Below are 21,019 nucleotides of genomic sequence, written 5' to 3' on the forward strand. Positions count from 1 at the left end.
AGTGAAAACATTTTGTTAAATGTATGTAACCCGTAAGGGTTTATCAATAAAATTTAAATAAAAAAAAAATAAAAAAATATTTCTTATCAACCACGTCGGTAATCAAACCCGAGACCTCTTGCATGGTAGTCAAACGCACTGACCATTAAACCGCGAGGCTGACAATCACACATACAAAAAATAGAGATTTTAAATTTAAAAAATAGAATGGTCAAGTTATTTTTCATACTAACATTAAAAGTATTAACTTTGTAACAATTAAATATATAAGCAATAAATATGTAAAGTATTGACATTATACGATGTTCCATTGTAATGGTCACCCTAAACCAATTAAACTCACGCCCCTCCCTCGATCCCTCCCCTTTTTTCAACTATTTCTCAAACAGCAAGAAATATTTTCATAATCTAATCGGTGCATGTGGGTATTAAAATGCATGTCGTGATGGTTTTATATTTTTGTGCAACAACTACGATGAAGGTGTGCAGAGGGTTTTGCTTGTTGGTTTAATTGGTGTCCTGACGACGAGACGGGTAGGTATCAAAACCGGTAGGCACAAAAACAGAGCTTTATAAATTGTCCCAATATAAAAATAATTACAACAACAACAACAACAAACCATCACGCCGTTTCCCCGTAGGGGTAGGCAGAGAGGATAGAACGCCATAACACTCTATCTTGGCATACAGACCTCGCTTCCTCTACATTCATACATCTTCTTATGCACGCACGCCGATTATTCCTACTTTTGACATGTCCATCTTCAAGTATTTGATGGACTTGATCGTGCCATGTCTTTCTCGGTCTTCCTCGTTTTCTGCATCCATCAACATTTGCATCGTAGATCCTTTTAGTCGTTCTTTCGCTGTCCATTCGCTCTACATGTCCAAACCAACGCAGCACCCCTTTCTTAATTCTGTCAATAAAGCGTGTCTCAGCCTTACACACTTCACGGATCTCGACATTTGTGCACCTATCATACATCGTTTTACCACACATTCGCCTGAGGGATCGCATTTCGACAGCATTCAACCTACTTTCATCATTATTTTTCCAATTCCATACTTCGCTCCCATACATTAGAGTTGGAACTAGAACTCCGTTGTGAACTGCTAGTTTAGCCTCCTGCGATAAACATTTGTTTGCCAAAGTAGATTATGATTATAATTTTAAAAATCCACTTATCTTCCTCATTACAAAGAAAATTACAGATTATAAAAATAAATATAAAAAACAGCGAATTTAATTAACTTATAATTAAATATAATATGTATATGACATGTACATTTCCTTATATGTTTCTTTTAGTTTTTCTTATGTTATTCTTAAGCTAGGGTTTCCTAGGACAGCGGTGCCCGTATTTTAACGGCCGTAGTGAACGGTGATGTAATGGACAGCCCCCGTAAAGGTGACTAGAGTGTGGTTTTCTAGGAAAACGGTGTTATCAACGCCAATTAACACCGTTTTCCTAGGAAACCACTCTCTAATCACCTTTACGACGGCTGTCCACTGCATCACCGTTCACTACGGCCGTTAAAATATGGGCACCGCTGTCCTAGGAAACCCTAGCTTTACTTTAAACTTCATTTAAATATACTTATATTACACTGCTGTACTCAAAGGTATTTCTAACAAATGTAAAAGCCCATATGGCGTATAAATAAATTAAAATAAAGGATACATTTATCAGCGCATAAACTTTTAGTCTCTCACACCTATTTACAACATTCTTCACAACCCTCGCGCTCCAAAATATCTTGCTGAGAATTTCACTTACTTTTCTGATCGTTCATAGCACATCATTTTTCATCTATTCCTTTTCCGTCCAAGCCGTTAGATCTTGGAATGAGCTGCCCCTTCATATAAAAAATGCACCCTCTCTATCCACTTGCAAGAAACGCCTTAAACATTTATATATTTGCCCAGAATCCTTAACTCCTTGAGTTTTTACTACTTTTTATTTCCTTAGTTCCTCTTTCTCTCTCCTTCCAAACTCATCTGATTCCACATTTTTCTCATAATTTAATATGTAGCATTATGCACTTTTAATATTTTTTTTGTTTATATGTGCAAGCCTTATCTCCCAATTGAAAAACAGCTGTTATTTTAAATAAATAAGTTTTTTTGAATATTTTATTTTATATATATATTGTTATTGTTGATAAATTATTGAATTAAATTAAATTAAATTATAAATTACCTGGTCCATGAAGAAGTATAGAAATTGAAAAAATAATATTTTCAGGCGTTGCCTAGTCTGGTATGTAGGTGAAATAATTCAATTTGATGAATCTCACCTGCATAAATAAAGGTTTCAACTCTTTAACTTCACAAACATCAACAGACGAAAGGATTGAAGTAATATAGATGTTCAAATATAGGCAGAATGGTGAATGTTACACAGTGTGTAGAGTGGCCACTTAAACCAGCCATTGACAGGTCATAAGCCCTGTAGATGCCTAGACTTATATGTTACCTTTTCTTAAATGTTCTTCATCTCTGTTGTAATATGTTAATATAAACAGCTCCCCAGGGAGTTGAATCCAGTCCCTGTCTACAAATATTTGCTGCTTTACTGCGAGCGAGCCAATTTCTTTGTGCATTATTTCTACATTAGAATATATTTTTCTTTTGAGTATAATCTTCATCGCCTTATTCTGAAAACTTCGTAAATTTTTAATTTCTCCTTTAGTAAATAAAAAAAGAATAGAAGAACAGTAATTTATGTGTGGACATATGATTGTTTTATATGTGAAAACACCTTTTTTACATCGATTACATTTCGCGATCTTCCCATAAATGATTTTTTTTGTTTGTGATTTTTTTAGAAAAAAAAAATCACCAGTCTCTTCTTTTGACCTGCCTGTTTTTCGGTTGGTTGGAAGATATTGCTTTTAGCAGTAAGTCCGCCAAATTACTAATATTTTTTACTTGAAGTTTTTAAATAAATAAATAAATATAACATAATGTCAATCTATGTCAATCGCATAAATCACATTGAATCAGTCCAACATCGCTCGCTTCGAAAAATAGCGTGGATGCTCGGACTAGAGAGAGATAATTATTCTTATGCTGAAATAGAGTCAATGTTAAATATTTCTAGTCTACAAAAACGTAGAACTAATATTGACTCCATATATATGTTCGGCATACTAAATGGTATAATCGATGTTCCATCATTACTGGGACAAGTAAAATTCAATATTCCGACTCGTAGATTGAGAAACAATGAAGTACTGTTCATCGATCAGCATAGAACAAACTATGGCCTAAATGCCTTTGTCGTATTGTTAACTCGAGACAAGATCTGGACTTTTTTGGTTTAAGTTTACAAGGATTTAAACGAGCACTAAATAAATAGTCCAGATCTTGTCTCGATGTCCCTTATGTTTGTCAATGCTTCTTTATTTTTTTAAAAATGTTTTAAACTATTCTTTTATTGCAATATTTAAACCTTATAAATTGTAAACATGGACAATGTCCGTTAATAAATAAATAAATAATGTAATTTTATTCGAAAAGTTCAATGTGCACGCCATATCTCCAAATTAAAAAAAAAACTTTTTTTTTTTCATTAATTAGGTTATTTTTATTTTATGTTCTCTTTTGATATATATTTAAAGTATTTCAGTACAAAATTTCAACCAACTCTTCTTTTGACCAGTTTTTTTTTGGTTGACTGGAAGATATTCAAAGTACTTATTCTTTGTCCTTGAAGTTAAAAAAATAAATTAATAATACTCGTTTTGAAAAGGGTATTTTTATTGATTAACAAAATTTCAAATTTCAACCAGGCTTTAAGAATTACATCTATTTTATTTAAGTTTATTTTAATAAAAAATACGCAAAGTTTAATATGTAGGTTCTCAGTTTGCTTTGCTTAAGAATTTTTTAACAAACCAATAGAATCATAACCTAAAATTTTTTGACGTTTTCAAACGTCTAACAAACGGCCTACATCATTTCACGCCGAGGCCTCGAGTCCAGGTGGTGTCGGGCGCACGCCGCTCGGTTGGTAGACGTCAAACAGGGCGGCCACGCGCAGCGTACTCGCGATAATGCCGGGAAACACCGTGTTTTGACAACTCGTCTGCGGTGACGGGCCAGTCGCCTCGAAAATGGCAACAGTGAATGTGCTTTTGCGGACTTGTGGGTTACTGTTTACTGTGTGTCTGTTCGCGCGGGCCTGCGGGGCCAGGCGCGCGCCGCCGGCGGTGGGCTCCCTCGCGGGGGCCGGGTTGTATAATTATCAAGATGGCGGAGCGTCCGGCGCGCTGGTGCGGGTGCGCGGCGCGGGCCTGGGCGCGGGGCTGGCGTGGGGCGCCACGGCGGCCGCGGGCCGGCCCGGCGCGCGCTGCCGCGGCGCGGCCGGGGGCGCCGTGCGCGAGCTGGCCGCGGGCCCCGACGGCTGCGTGCTGGCGGTGCGGCTCCCGGCGACGGGGGCCGAGGACGGTGTTTATTTGTGTTTGTTCTTCGACGGGCGGTGGATCCACCAGGGGAAAATCCCGGGTCTCGACCCGCTCGAGATGCAAAAATCCTCGCAAAATCTGTGAGTTAAATCAAGGCAGAATCTTGTTAGAATCGAGACAGTATTTTGAGTTAGTACAAATTTATTTTGACACAGACCGGATTCAACCCCCGGGAAATATAAATATTAATTAAAAATCACTAATACAGATCAAATCTTGTATTACGGCAATAATTAATTATTTTTTTGTGCTAACTTTAATTTTCTTTCGATCTAAATTTTTTACAACAGAGTAATACATTTTTATTATTTTTTATATAAATCTTAAAGTAGGGCACACATATCACACATATTGTTATGTGTGTTCTAATAATAACATTGCAAATATATTTAATTTATAAATTGTTTATCACATATGTCTTGACCATTATTTTAAATTTTGATATGTTTTTTTCTTCATAAATATTTTTTCCATTTCGTAATACTTTTTAATTGCTTTTTTTGCCTTTTTCCTAAATGGAAGTCTAATTGTGTTCTTTTCTCTAGTATTGTGATCGTGTTCACGCTGGTTCCGATCAATTTGTTTCCAAAATTCTGTTTTTTTATTAGAGTTTATAATTTCATGAACAAATATCATTGTATAGTAAAATATTATTTGTTTATATGTTAATAATTTCATTTCATTTACCATCGACTTTACCCTCGTGTATCTGTTTTTTTTTTCAAAATGATTCTAAAGGCTTTATTTTGTAATACAGTTAGTTTATCTATGTTTTCTTTGTTTGATAAAAATAAAATGTGTGGTTCAATAATTGCTTTGTAAATAGTTTTGCAATCAATAAATCTTCTGGTCCTTCCCAAAAATTGATATTTTTTTTGCAATCGTATTTATTACCATCTTAGCGTTTTGGTGCAATGTAAGTTTTGAATCTGAAATATTTAATTTCAGTGACTTCATTAAGTTTTTCATTTTCTATTACAATTGATGGTGTAATTGCTATTCTTTTGTTTCCTATATTCATATATTTAGTTTTGTTAACATTTAATTTTAATTTATTAATTTTTAGCCACAGTGATACACTATTAAGATCATGATTTAGTCTGTCCATAATTGTTTTATAATTTTCTCCCGATGTATATATTAAGGCATCGTCCGCAAAGAGTCTTATTTTTGAATATTTTAATGTTTCGACAATATCATTTATGTATATGATAAACAAAACCGGTCCGAGAACCGATCCTTGTGGTACTCCAATGAAATTTTGAAGGGCTCGGAAATTTCATCATTCACCTTCGTTATTTTTGAGAAGCGAATATTTACGAATATTTACAATATTTACAGTACAAATTACTAGTACATAAACATAATTATTCTTTCCTACAAAACTAGAAATGTGCCTACTGCTGACTGCGACACGGTACAAATTACTAGTACATAAACACATACATTTCTTTATAAAACACACAGTTTTTTCTGAAGATGGCTCCTGCAATGGTAGCCGAAACGTCGGATCAAATCCAACATACACGGTATCACCCAAAAAAGATACATAATATTGATAACAGTGACCGTGAAAACCTTCGCACCTATTTAAGCGAATATTTATTTATTTCGACGGCTTACGCCTTTAACGACGACATTGGACTATTCTATAAAAATCAAACAGACGTATTAACAAACAATGACATAAACAAAGACCTAACTATGTTGACTAAATGGACAAACACAAACTTACTTACACTTAATGAAAAAAAATGCAATATTATCCATTTTGAAACTAGAAAAAAATGTCATAAAGTAGATGCTTACATAAATAATGAACGACTTACTGAAATTGAACATGTTAAATACTTAGGACTAACAATAGACAGACAATTAACATGGACAATTCATATCAACAATTTAATTAGCAAAGTGGCGACATTATCGAGTCTTTTTTTAAAAATCAAAAATTTTATTCCAAAAACGGAAAAAATTCTAATGTATGAAGCCTATGTAAAAACTAAAATATGTTATACGCAACTATTATGGGGAGCAGGATATCAAAATGACATAAACAGACTACAAAGACAACAAAATAAAATATTAAAGTTAGTGTATGACCTTCCCTATTTAACTGCAACTAGAGAACTTTTTAAACAAACTAAGCAATTAAATATAACTGAACTCTTTCAACTAGAATCATTAAAATTTATCCATAAATTAGCCACTAATGTAATTGTAGACGAAGAACTAAAACTAGTAAAAAATTGTAGTCAACATGGACATAATACGAGAATATCAGACAAATACCATATACAACTTTCTAAAACAAGACAAGGACAATCAAGACTAATGAACCAGGGACTGAAATTATATAATAAACTACCAGACAAAACTAAACAAAAGACTCAGACAAACTTTTCAAAAGACGTAAAAAATATTATCTTGAACAACAGAGTATAAATGAAAAATGTATATATTATTTTATGTAATATTATTGTAATAATCCGTAAGGGTTTATAAATAAATTTTCAAATGAAAAAAAAAAACAACGTGTAAAATAATATCGAAAAACAATTAAAATTAATTAAAATTTTTTAAACACAGTATAAAAGATATAGATACATGAAATAAAATCAGCAGAAAATAAGGAAAGATAAGTTAAATAATAAATTATAACATTGGTATGCAGCAAATTAGCAAATTAAACGAGGACTTAAACAGAATATCTGAGTGGCTCAAAATTAATAAACTTCAGCTTAATGTTGGAATAACAAAATACACGGAGTTAGGAAGGAAAAAGCCAAACCCAAGGATGAATGTACTTATTGATAATGAAACCATAGAAAAGGTTAATGAAATGAAATATTTGGGGATAATACTTGATTCAAAATTGACATTAAATGCAAACTTTGAACACGTTAATAAAAAAATATCAAAAAAAATATTTTTCCTTAGTAGATTGAGAAATAAATTAAATAAAGATACTGCAGAACTAATTTACAAAACAATCATTCTTCCACATATAGATACTGCTCAACAATATTTTATTTTTATTTTATCTTATTTTATTTATTGGGGATATCAACAGTAATACATGTAATACAAATATAACAAATAACATATACAGAGAATAAAACCAATGACAGATATCCACAGAAATACATTAAATACACGTACAATACATACTAGTGTGTTTGTGTGAGTGTAAGTGAGTGAGAGGGTGGGTGTGTGGGTGTTATATTGGAAAGAGGGTGTCAGGTATCGAAAATATAAATATATATAAAATATTAAGAAATAGATAAAATTTAATAAAATAAAATAAAACTTTATTATTGAAACTAAGTATAAGACAAAAAAGAATGTTTTAAGACGCGCATTTTAAATGTTATTTTTTTACAATCAAATGGATCAATAAGGGGAAAGTTCAAATTATATTCACTAGCAAAACGTATAAGTGGAGAGTTCTGGGCATAGTTCGTACGAACTGCTGGCACATGAAATAGAGAGCTCGACGTGTGACGGGTGCGGTAGCCGGGGACATTTAATGATAACTCTGACAAAAGAGCCGGACTATCAAGGCGTCCACTGAGTATGTCATGAAGCACCCCCATGTCCAACAGTAGACGGCGATCTTCTAAAGTAAGCAAAAATTATTTTTATTTTTATTATTTTTAGCAAACGAAGGAAATTTAAATAAACTAGAAATTTTACAAAATAAAGCGATGAGAATAGTTCTTAAGAAAAATAAATACAGCAATGTAAAAAAAATGAGAGATGAACTAAAATGGTTATCTGTAAGAAGGAGACTTAAATTTAATATGTTGATATTTATACATGAATTTTTTCACGATAAATTACCAAAATATTTTAAGGATAAAGTTGTCTTAAACAAAAACTGTCATGAATATGCTACTGGACAAAAGGATAAAATAAGACTACCATTATTGAAAAGAGCCGAGTCGCAAAATTGTTTGATGTATAAGGGTTTAAAAATGTATGATGAGATGCCTGAATGTATGAAGAATGAAAAGTGTCTGAAAGAATTTAAAAATAAATGTATAAGTTACTGTAAGGAAATGTAAATATATATAGATGATGTAAGTGTACATAATAGTTTAAATTAGTTTTAATATAAGCTAACTTTTTTTTATTTTTCACCACCATGGCTGTTCAACGTGTATATCGATAACTGCATGAAAGAACTGAAAGGCTTAAGAATGGGAGCAAAAATGGGTGATTTAAAAGTCAATTGTCTTTTGTATGCTGACGATGCTGTACTCCTTGCTAATAACAAAGAGGAACTGCAATTCTTGGTAACAAAGGTCTACGATGTATGCAAGAGAAGCGATTATCTGATGAATGTCGATAAATCGAATGTGATGGTTTTTGAAAGAAATGAAAGTATGACTAAATGTGAAATCACTGTGAATGGAGTTATACTAAAACAAGTAGAGGAATTTGTGCATCTGGGAAGTATGTTCACTAGGGATGGAATGGAGGGTGAGTGCCGGGAACAGAGTGAACGGTGCACTTAAATCGACCTTGGCAAATAAATGCTTGTCACAAGAGGCAAAATTGGCAGTTCACAGCGGAGTCCTGGTCCCATCCCTGATGTATGGGAGCTAAGTATGGACTTGGAAAAACAGGGATGAAAGTAGGCTGAATGCTGTCGAAATGCGATCTCTCAGGCGAATGTGTGGTAAAACTATGTACGATAGATGCACAAATGTTGAGATCCGTACATTATGTAAGGCTGAGACGAGCATTATCGACAAAATCAAGAAAGGAGCTCTGCGCTGGTTTGGACATGTAGAACGAATGGACAGCGAGAGAACGGCTAAGAATATTTACAATGCGAATGTTGACGGATGCAGAAATAGAGGAAGACCGAGAAAGACATGGCACGACCGAATCCAACAAATACTTAAAGATGGACATGTCAAAAGTCGGAATAATCGGCGCGCGTGCATGAGAAGATGTATGAATGTAGAGGAAGCGAGATCTGTATGCAAAGATAGAGTGTTGTGGCGTTCTATCCTCTCTGCCTACCCTTACGGGGAACAGTGTGATGGTTTGTTGTTGTTTATATTAATATTTAAAAAAAGAATGTTTTCACACTAGAATATTTCATAGTCCCTGGGCTGGTACCTGAAGCATAAGACTGATCATCTTACCTTCACGTAACAAAAATGATCAAAATACGCTGCGATCGGTGTAATAGAATATGGACATGTCAAAAGTCGGAATAATCGGCGCGCGTGCATGAGAAGATGTATGAATGTAGAGGAAGCGAGGTCTGTATGCCAAGATAGAGTGTTGTGGCGTTCTATCCTCTCTGCCTACCCTTACGGGGAAACGGGGGCGTGACGGTTTGTTTGTTTGTTTTGTTTAAGCTAACTTAAGAAATAAATAAAAAAAAAATTAAAAAATTAAAATGTATTGAAGTAACAGAGGCGATCTATCATAGAATAAACAATAAAACACTTTTTTAATTAAGAAAAGAAATGATTAAAAAGTAATGATTTTAATTGGTATAAAGATAAATTAAATAATAAAAATTAATTAAATTAATTCAAGTCTAGACATGTGCAAGGCGTATGACCTGTCATTGGCTGGTTTGCTCTGCGAAATACGACAGAAAAGTTTCTGGCCAAGCACCAGAAACTTTTCTGCGCACTTGTCGATCTGCAAAAGGCATTTGACAGCGTTGACAAAGAGAAATTGTGGAAATTATCGGAGTGTGGAGTAAATGGTAACCTGACAAGGGCTATTGCGTCACTGTATAAGGACAGCGCAGCATGCGTGAAGGTGAATGGGTCATTCACATGGTGGTTTAATATTCCGAAAGGAGTCTAACAGGGATGTGTAGTGTCATCGTGGTTGTTCAACGTATACATCGATAACTGTATGAAAGAACTGAAAGATTTAAGAATGGGAGCAAAAATGAGTGGTATAACTGTTGACTGTCTTCTGTATGCGGATGATGCCGCGCTTCTTGCTAGCAGCAAAGAAGACCTTCAATTCTTGGTAACAAAAGTCTACGCTGTATGCAAGAAAAGCGATTTGCTTATGAATGTTGATAAATCCAAAGTGCTGGTTTTTGAAAGGGATGAAAATATAACTAAATGTGAGATCAGCGTGAACGGAGATATTCTGAATTTGTGTACCTGGGAAGTATGTTTACTAGGGACGGAAAGGCCGAGAAAGATATTGAAAGGAGGGTGAGTGCCGGGAACAGGGTGAACGATGCACTGAAATCTACTTTGGCAAACAAATGTTTATCTCAGGAGGCTAAACTAGCAGTTCACAACGGAGTTCTAGTTCCAATTCTAATGTATGGGAGCGAAGTATGGAATTGGAAAAATAATGATGAAAGTAGGTTTAATGCTGTCGAAATGCGATCCCTCAGGCGAATGTGTGGTAAAACGATGCATGATAGGTGCGCAAATGTCGAGATCCGCGAAGTGTGTAAGGCCGAGACACGCATTATTGACAGAATCATGAAAGGGGTGCTGCGTCGGCTCGGACATGCGGAGCGAATGGACAGCGAAAGAACGGCAAAAAGGATCTACGATGCAAACGTTGATGGATGCAGAAAACGAGGAAGACCGAGAAAGACATGGCACGATCAAGTCTATCAAATACTTGAAGATGGACATGTCGAGAGTAGGAATAATCGGCGTGCGTGCATGCATGAGAAGATGTATGAATGTAGAGGAAGCGAGATATGTATGCAAAGATAGAGTGATGCGGCGATCTATCCTTTCTGCCTACCCTTACGATGAAACGGCGTAATGGTTTGTTGTTGTTGTGAAAAAAATATTTTAGGCATTTATATCCTGTACGAGGTGCGGTACAAATATGGTGAGTGAACAAGTCCAATAGCATGATCCATTGAGACAGTCAGTGTCGAGTTCAAACGAGTTTTAATTTGTCAGTCGGCCTCCAGCAGTGGCAAATGGTGTCTTTTTTATAGGTAAGCAATTTTTTTTTTCACAATTTCTACCTGCATGTCGTCATTCATCATTCCCTGGTTGGAGCATATGGTGCCCACGAAGATCCCCCAGGATCTCAGATCTCGGAGACTCTTCCTTTATTTTATCAATTATACCTGACTCATCATCATTCGTAACCGCTGTCATATATTGACTTTTCATACATTCGTCTAAGAGATCCCCTTTCGACCACGTTCAAGCAGACTTTCATCCTCTGCCAATTCCATGTTTGTGATGGTTTGTTGTTGGCTGGTTTTGATTGGCCACTTTACACGCTGTTACATTTATCATCTGTTGACTTTTGTGAAGTAAAAGAGCTGAAACCTTTTTTTTTTATTTGAATTTTTTTTTATAAACCAAACAAACAAACCGTCACGCCGTTTCCCCGCAGGGGTAGGCAGAGACATATCACTCTATCTTGGCATACAGACCTCGCTTCCTCTACATTCATACATCTTCTCACGCACGCACGCCGATTATTCCTACCCTTGACATGTCCATCTTCAAGTATTTGACGGACTCGATCGTGCCATGTCTTTCTCGGCCTTCCTCGTTTTTTGCATCCATCAACATTCGCATTGTAAATATTCTTAGCCGTTCTCTCGCTGTCCATTCGTTCTACATGTCCAAACCAGCGCAGAGCTCCTTTCTTGATTTTGTCGATAATGCTCGTCTCAGCCTTGCATAATGTACGGATCTCAACATTTGTGCATCTATCGTACATAGTTTTACCACACATTCGCCTGAGAGATCGCATTTCGACAGCATTCAGCCTACTTTCATCCCTGTTTTTCCAAGTCCATACTTCGCTCCCATACATCACAAACTTCATAGAAAACTTTCAAACAAACCAGAGGATAGAATGCCATAACTCTCCTTCTTGGCATACAGACCTCGCTTTCTCTACATGCATACATCTTCTCATGTATGCACGCACGCCGATTATTCCCACTTTTGACATGTCCATCTTCAAGTATTCGATGGACTCGATCGTGCCATGTCTTTCAATTCTTTTTTTCGTATATGCATTCTCGTCAAATGCCAACCTGGTAATGGATAAAAAAAAACATTTACGCTACTATCTTATTTAACATTTTAATTGCTATAAATATCCTCGTGGCAAAGTTCTACATTTCGCTGAAAACCGCACGTAAATCGGCCCAGCAGTTATTCAGCCCATCGAGGGCACACACACGAACATTGCCTTTTTTTATATATATACATTGGCGGACGTAAATACCTTCTTTATCCGGCCAGCGAAGTATTGAACGTCACTACGTCACGTCGCGCGACGTATTATTTGAGCAATATTTATTCAGCTGCTTACACCTACGTTATTTCATAAATGCTTTCAAGCAGTATAAAACAATTGAAGCCTGTCCTTTGGATGAAGAATACACGACTGTGCGTCAGGGGCGAACCGTGTTTAGAAGCGATTATGCGCAGCTTACTATTATATTTGACCAACCATTAATAATGTTTTACTGTAACTATTTACAGAAGAGCAAATTAATTATTACTAATTATTTTTTTCATATTTTTATCCTAATATAAATATTAATAAAGCGCGCCCAGCGCCTGCGGCGCGCCAAGAAACTAGCCGATTATTCCAGCTTATTTTTTCATACAAATAAGTGTACCATATTTTGAATGTATTAATTCCAGTGCGAGTTTTTTCTCCTAGATTAAACTTGCAGATTACACAAATTATTTGAAGATTCTTGATTTGAAAAACAGTATTTCAAACATTGTTTCTTAAGGGCTATTTATCTTTGAGATGGTACTTTTGACATAAGACCATAATTACTTTCATGCGTCATATTGCGGGACATATGGCGCTCGACGCGGCCGTTTTTAGCACTATTAATTACTAGAACAATTCGGCCAGTTGACATTTCAATTGAATACCTAATATTAATGTTTAAACTTTTAATTCGTAGTACTATTTTTTGTTTATTTTTTAATTATTTATTTTTTCAAAAATATTTACAAAAAATTCTTAAATTAAAGTCCTGCTGAGTTGCATACGTACAACTCGTCAGCAGGTTCTTATAAATTACATTAATTATTTACACTTAGCCTACATTAACAATAATTTTACTTGAAAAACAATTACAGATTACATTTTGAAAAATTAAAAACTATCACTAATACAAAAAACTTTTTTCTAATAACCATAATTTGAGCAAACGTCGAACTCCTGTATTTAACTCAGTATTTTTAATATTGTTTGGTAACATATTAAATATTTTAGGTATACTGTATTGCAGTGTCCTTTTGCCATATTTATTGCAGTATCTAGGAACAGCTAGCCCTTCCATACTAGTAAACCTGGTGTTGTAATCATGTACCAACTTGAGTTTATACTCGGAGTGCGACGCATGCTGACAAATTAATTTGTACCAAAGTAGAGCCCTAACAGATAATTTATTTACAGATTTATACATTAATGATATTGAAATATTGTGTCTCTGGCGGTATACATCTTTATGTAGTAGCAATTTGATCATAGAATTTTGCAAGGTTTGAATAAAATTAATATTAGTTTCACTTGATAACCCCCAGGAAGTTATGGCGTATCGTATAATTGATTCAGAGAGAGATAAATAAATAATTCGTAAAGTATTAACAGGGACATAATATTTTAATATGTACATTCTATTACTTATTGCTCTTAATCGCTTACACAATTTTCTAATATGTACATCCCATTTAAAATTACAATCTATAGTTAAACCTAAATAAACATACTGCTCAATATTTTCAATATTTTCACACATGCACGGTTGCATAATATCACTATGGATACACGTAGAGTTATGTGATAAAATTGACGGTGTTGTGTGAGTTTTATAGTTCTAGTTAATGAATTATGTATTAAAATAATGGGTAGTATATCCAAATAATAAAATATATCACGAAGTTACGTCGTTTGAGTTGATTTCATGGATGAGAGTTGTTGCATCAAACAGAACTAAATTTAAAGTAAATATTACTTACATCACGGGTGGCCAACCTTCATGGAAGGCAATATAGAAGTCTAGGCATCTACAGGGCTTATGACCTGTCAATGGCTGGTTTAAGTGGCCACTTTACACACTGTGTAACATTCACCATTCTGCCCATATTTGAACCTCTATATTCCTTCAATTCTTTAATCTGTTGATGTTTGTGAAGTTAAAGAGCTGAAACCTTTATTTATGCGGGTGAGATTCATCTAATTGAATTATTTCACATACATACTAGACTAGGCAACGCCTGAAAATGTTATTTTTTCATTTTCTATACTTCTTCATGGACCAGGTAATTTATCAACAATATTTTGAGTTTGTCCAAATTTTTGTAGACAAGAACTGGATTCAACTCCCTGGGGAGCTGTTAATATTAACATATTACAACAGAGATGAAGAACATTTACAAACATCAACAGATGAAAGAATTGAAGGAATGTAGAGGTTCAAATATGGGCAGTTACTTTCATCCTTCTTTTTTCAACACCACGCTTCACTACCATACATAAGGGTTGGTACCAGAACTCCGTTATGTACTGCCAATTTTGCTTCTTTGATAAGTTCTTATTTGCTACTATCGATTTTAAGGCACCATTAACTATGTTTCCGGCACTAACCCTTCTCTCAATGTACTTATCCACATTTCTGTCTCTTGTAAACATACTTCCCAAATATACAGATTCTTCAACCGGCTTTAATCTGTCTCCATTTGCTGTAATCTTACATACCTACGGTATATAAAATTTATTATATTTTCAACAATATTTTGAGTTTGTCCAAATTTTTGTAGACAAGAACTGGATTCAACTCCCCGGGGAGCTGTTTATATTAACATATTACAACAGAGATGAAGAACATTTAAGAGAAGGTAATATAGAAGTCTAGGCATCTACAGGGCCCATGACCTGTCAATGGCTGGTTTAAGTGGCCACTTTACACACTGTGTAACATTCACCATTCTGCCCATATTCGAACATCTATATTCCTTCAATTCTTTCATCTGTCGATGTTTGTGAAGTTAAAGAGCTGAAACCTTTATTTATGCGGGTGAGATTCGTCTAATTGAATTATTTCACCTACATACTAGACTAGGCAACGCCTGAAAATGTTATTTTTTCAATTTCTATACTTCTTCATGGACCAGGTAATTTATCAACAATATTTTGAGTTTGTCCAAATTTTTGTAGACAAGGACTGGATTCAACTCCCTGGGGAGCTGTTTATATTAACATATTACAACAGAGATGAAGAACATTTATGAGAAGGTAATATAGAAGTCTAGGCATCTACAGGGCTTATGACCTGTCAATGGCTGGTTTAAATGGCCACTTTACACACTGTGTAACATTCACCATTCTGCCCATATTTGAACATCTGTATTCCTTCAATTCTTTCATCTGTTCATGTTTGTGAAGTTAAAGAGCTGAAACCTTTATTTATGCGGGTGAGATTCATCTAATTGAAGAAAACAGTCTTTTAAAGTTTGAATTAATTTGATAATATTTTGTCGTCCGCGAATGTTTGCAGACCGGCTGAATATTATTGGTAAATCGAAACAAAACAATTACAAATCTAAATTGGTCGTTTTAATATTTTTAAATAAAGTAAACGTGCCATTTGTATCGGAATAAAATCGACCCAACCGGCTTTCGGGCACTATAACAAAACTTCAAATAGAAAAACCATATCGTGAACTAGTTAAACGAATTAGAAAATGTATATACATATTTATTAGAGTAAGGAATAATTTAAAAATCAATCATTTAAAAATAGCTCATTACTCAATTGTACAATCTTTCTCCTACAATATGGTATTGTAGGATGGGGTGGTGCATATGCCAATATATTAACCATGGAGTTGAAACAGTGTTTGATTTACTTAGTTTTTTTATTGCTTACTTCTTGGCACGAACACTTGACCAATTTACTATTATACTCTATTTTTTATACATTTATTGATAATGTTTTAACTTTGCTGGAATTCCTCTCGTCCATGCGCTTTGTAGCTGCACGATGATTATGTCATCTAGCTTTCATATATCACCTTTAAAATACCTCAATTTTGTAAATGGGGTCTAGAATTCCAATCGTCTATGCGCTTAGTAGCTGCAAGACGTGTTGTAATCTTACTCCTTTTTATTATTCATATTATTATTTTTTTTTAATACACTAAATTTATTTGTCAATATTTAAAATGTGTAAATGGGGGCTAAATTTTAACTGTCTATGCGCTCTGTAGCTGCAAGACGTCCTGTAATCTAGCTCCTATCTATCATATTTTTTGATTGATCTTAATTGAAAACGAGGAACTAGAATCCCAACCGTCCACGCGCTCTGTAGCTGCAAGACGCACTGAGGTGATTTTCACGAAAATGGCACTATATAAATTATCCAACTATATATATAAATAAACCCTCTTAAAATAGTACAAAGATTAATTATTAAAGTGATTTTAAAGAAACCCTTAACATTCAATACGGAAAGTCTATTTAAAATATTTAAAGTTCATACAGTAGACACTCTTTATAAAATAAATTCTATTATACAAATATATAAAAAATAAAAAATAAAAGAATTTGAAATGAATAAGTCACTCAGATACCAACATAATATCAAAATTCCTAAATTCCACACAGGACACGGTCAAAATAGCTTTTTCTTCAAAAGTGTAAAAAATTATAATAATCTTCCCAATGAACTAAAAACCATTAAAAATAATATATCAATTGTGAAAAAAGTAGGATTTTTTTAATGAGGAACTTCAGCCCTACGGGAAATTGGATACAAAAAATGTTTTCTTACGCGGGGTAAAAATTAGAGCATTAAATTGTACTACCAAGTTTCTTGAAAATGTACAGAAAAAATAATAAAAAATATTTTGATAAAAACGCACTACTTTAAATGACGTCACTGGTTTATGTGAATCGACCTATGAACTGAGAGCTATGGAAGATTTCCGGTCTGCTTGTCGCTTCTGGACCAATGGGAAGAACTGAATGAGAACAAGCGGAAATGAACGAGTCAATTCATACACGACTTGGAATTCTTTGGGATAGATCTTCCGGCTTTTCGTAGATCTCTTCGCGACTAAACAGTGTGGGATGAGGTTGGATTGGCACGGTTTAGCTCGAAGTCTTAGTTTTTATGAATATATTGTATACAATTATTGTTTTGCCCTTGTTTGTCTTTGCTAAATAGTTTCATGTTCTTTTTGTTCACCCTCGATAATGGTATCTAGCATACTTGTGTCACAAAAATGTTGTGTTTTGATGAACAGTTTATTATGGCAACTAAAACAACGAGCATATAGATAATAATGTAAATAAATCACTAAAATTACTTGATTTTATTAACAGAATATCCTCTGATTTTATTAATGTCCGTACAATCAAAACTTTTTATTGCTCGACTGTTCGCCCTCTTCTAGAATATGCCTCCTAGAATAGTGGGCTGGTCTCCATTCTATGTGAATCGCATAAATCACATTGAATCAGTCCAACATCGCTTGCTTCGAAAAGTAGCGTGGATGCTCGGACTAGAGAGAGGTTATTATTCTTATGCTGATATAGAGCCAATGTAGCATATTTCTAGTCTACAAAAACGTAGAACTAATATTGACTCCATATTTATGTTCGGCATACTATATGGTATAATCAATGTTCCATCATTACTGGGACAAGTCAAATTCAATATTCCGACTCGTAGATTGAGAAACCATGAAGTACTGTTCATCGATCAGCATAGAAAAAGCTATGGCCTTAATTCTCTTGTCGTATTGTCAACTCGAGACAAGATCGTCTGGACTTTTTTGGTTTAAGTTTACGATTTAAACGAACGCTTAATTAATAGTCCAGATCTTGTCTCGATGTCCCTTATGTTTGTCAATACTTCTTTTCTTTTTTAAAACGTTTTAAACTATCCTTTTATTAGAATATTTAAGCCCTATTAATTGTATACATGGACAATGTCCGTTAATAAATAAAACCTTCCAAAGGAAAATGGGACAACGAAACGTCGATTTTGTCTATTTTAGTTAGGCATAGAAGGTTTGAAATGCCATGGTCCTTTTCCATAGCATCGGAGAGGCATCTTCAAGGCAATGACAGGAAAACAATGTTCTATTCAACAACAATATTTTGAGTTTGTCCAAATTTTTGTAGACAAAGACTGGATTCAACTCCCTGGGGAGCTGTTTATATTAAAAATTAGATGAATCTCACCCGCATAAATAAAGGTTTCAGCTCTTTAACTTCACAACCATCAACAGATGAAAGAATTAAAGGAATATAGATGTTCAAATATGGGCAGAATGGTGAATGTTACAAAGTGTGTAAAGTGCCAATGACGTGTCATAAGCCTTGTAAATGCCTAGACTCCCATACTCGCCTCTCAAAAATGTTGCGGCAAATTTGACTATCGTAGTCTTTCATTTCTTGAGTTTTTGGAGATACTCATTATTGCATACAGATATTATGTATATCTGGGTAGTATGTTTACTAGAGATGGAAATATGGACGAGGATATTGAAAGGAGGGTTAGTGCCGGTAACAGAGTTAATGGTGCCTTAAAGTCTGTCGTAGCAAATAAGTGTCTATCGCAAGAGGCTAAATTAGCAGTTCATAATGGAGTTCTGGTACCAGCCCTAATGTATGGAAGCGAAGTATGGAGTTGGAAAAAAAGGGACGAAAGTAGACTGAATGCTGTTGAAATGCGATCCCTCAGGCGAATGTGCGGAAAAACAATGTACGATAGGTGCCCTAATGTCGAAATTAGAGCAGAATGCAAGGCTGAGTTAAGCATTATCGACGAAATTAAGAAAGGTCTTTTGCGATGGTTCGGTCATGTGGAGCGAATGAATGATGAAAGAACGGCTAAATAAGCAGTTCATAATGCAGTTCTGGTACCGACCCTAATGTATGGAAGCGAAGCATGGAGTTGGAAAAAAAGGGACGAAAGTAGACTGAATGCTGTTGAAATGCGATCCCTCGGGCGAATGTGCGGAAAAACAATGCATGATAGGTGCCCTAATGTCGAAATTAGAGCAGAATGCAAGGCTGAGTTAAGCATTATCGACAAAATTAATTAATTGATGGTCCGGTCATGTGGAGCGAATGAATGATGAAAGAACGGCTAAAAAGATTTACGATGCGAATGTGTCCGGTTGTAGGAGTCGAGGAAGGCCGAGAAAGACGTGGCATGATCGAGTACAGCAAATTCTTGAAAGCGGTCATGTGAAAAGTCGGAATAATCGACGTGCGTGCATGAGAAGATGTATGAATGTGAAGGAAGTGTGCCAGGACAGAGTGGTGTGGCGTTCTATCCTCTCTGCCTCCCCTACCCCTCTATTATATAGATATTATGTGGTAGGCACGCTGGCTATATGGCACAGCGCGTGTCATGTACAAGTGTGCTGTAGCTTAGCAATTCATACAGCACATAAAGTCTGCTCTATTTTTAGAACCCATAAAAGAATGAATTCATTATCTCTACGGACGCTAAGCGGTTTTTAAATGATTATTTTCAACAATCTTAATTGACGGACAATATTATTGCGAGATGTATTAACTCTTGTGTGGCTGGATGACACACTGGGCTACATACAATACATTAAAAAAAATATATTAATCAATATCTATATCATGTAATTAAAAATAGTCCAGAAACCGCCTACGCACAGCAAACAGAAGGCGACTAAACTACTCATAAATGAGTAGGCTTACGTTTTGACCCATTAGTTTATTTGTAGACGTCGTTCAGTACGCAATTCCTGATTTGACTTCAACTATGCCGTGTTTTTTTTTTATATAAACAAACGGCAAATCTGCCTTTTACAAACATGTATAATACTAACAAATTTGGATTAATATATATATATATATATTTTAAACATGTATTTCCTTATACCCAAGATTTATAAAAAAAAAGCTAAACCAAAAATTATACAAGATTTATATTTAAAAAATTAACCTAAAAATTATACAGCATATTTAGTAGAATGTTTAAATAATAAAACATTATACAGCATACAACAAGAAAATCGTTAGTACTGTTTCACACAGCTAGGCAAAGTGAACAAAAAACTGTACATATATAAATATATATATTATGAAATGCATGAATAAATAAATATAATTACCATTCACCATCTTTAATACAATACCCTACACTAAACATATCCGATACGTGGGAATAACTATTGCCTAGTTCTTGAAGTCTGTTTAATACGGCATTACAAGTATACACTGTCCGTGAATTGTCGCTACAAAACGGTGGCACCTGTCTAGTCATTCTTCCAGGCGCCCTGAAGTTGATGAGAGATAACAGTTCAGGGCAATACCATATTGAATTTACAATTTTGAATAAATTTAAAAGGTCTATAATTTTTCTTCTATCGTTAAGTTTTAACAAATTCAATGTTTTTAGTCAAAAATCGTAATTCAAAAATTCATGACTGATTCTAAGTTTAAAATTTATATACCGTAGAATTTTTTTTGGACTCTTTCAAGAGAATGTTGTGTCCTTTTAAAGTGTAGAAATACTGCTAGGATCGTAAAGAAA

General features: G+C 34.6%; 1 protein-coding gene across 1 annotated transcript in view; it reads left to right on the plus strand.

The window, feature by feature from the left end:
* Window positions 1–3,868: 3,868 nt before the first annotated feature.
* The window catches only part of uex (metal transporter uex), an 82,005-nt gene continuing 64,854 nt past the window's right edge, over window positions 3,869–21,019 (plus strand). The window contains exon 1 of the mRNA XM_088232823.1: window positions 3,869–4,550. Within this exon, the coding sequence (XP_088088949.1) occupies window positions 4,120–4,550 (431 nt within the window). The 5' untranslated portion in view covers window positions 3,869–4,119. The remainder of the gene's footprint in view (window positions 4,551–21,019) is intronic.

This window comes from Micrasema longulum, unplaced genomic scaffold, assembly GCF_059751315.1.
Source record: "Micrasema longulum isolate JH-2025_06_02 unplaced genomic scaffold, ASM5975131v1 h1tg001024l, whole genome shotgun sequence".
Classification (NCBI taxonomy): Eukaryota; Metazoa; Arthropoda; class Insecta; order Trichoptera; family Brachycentridae; genus Micrasema; species Micrasema longulum.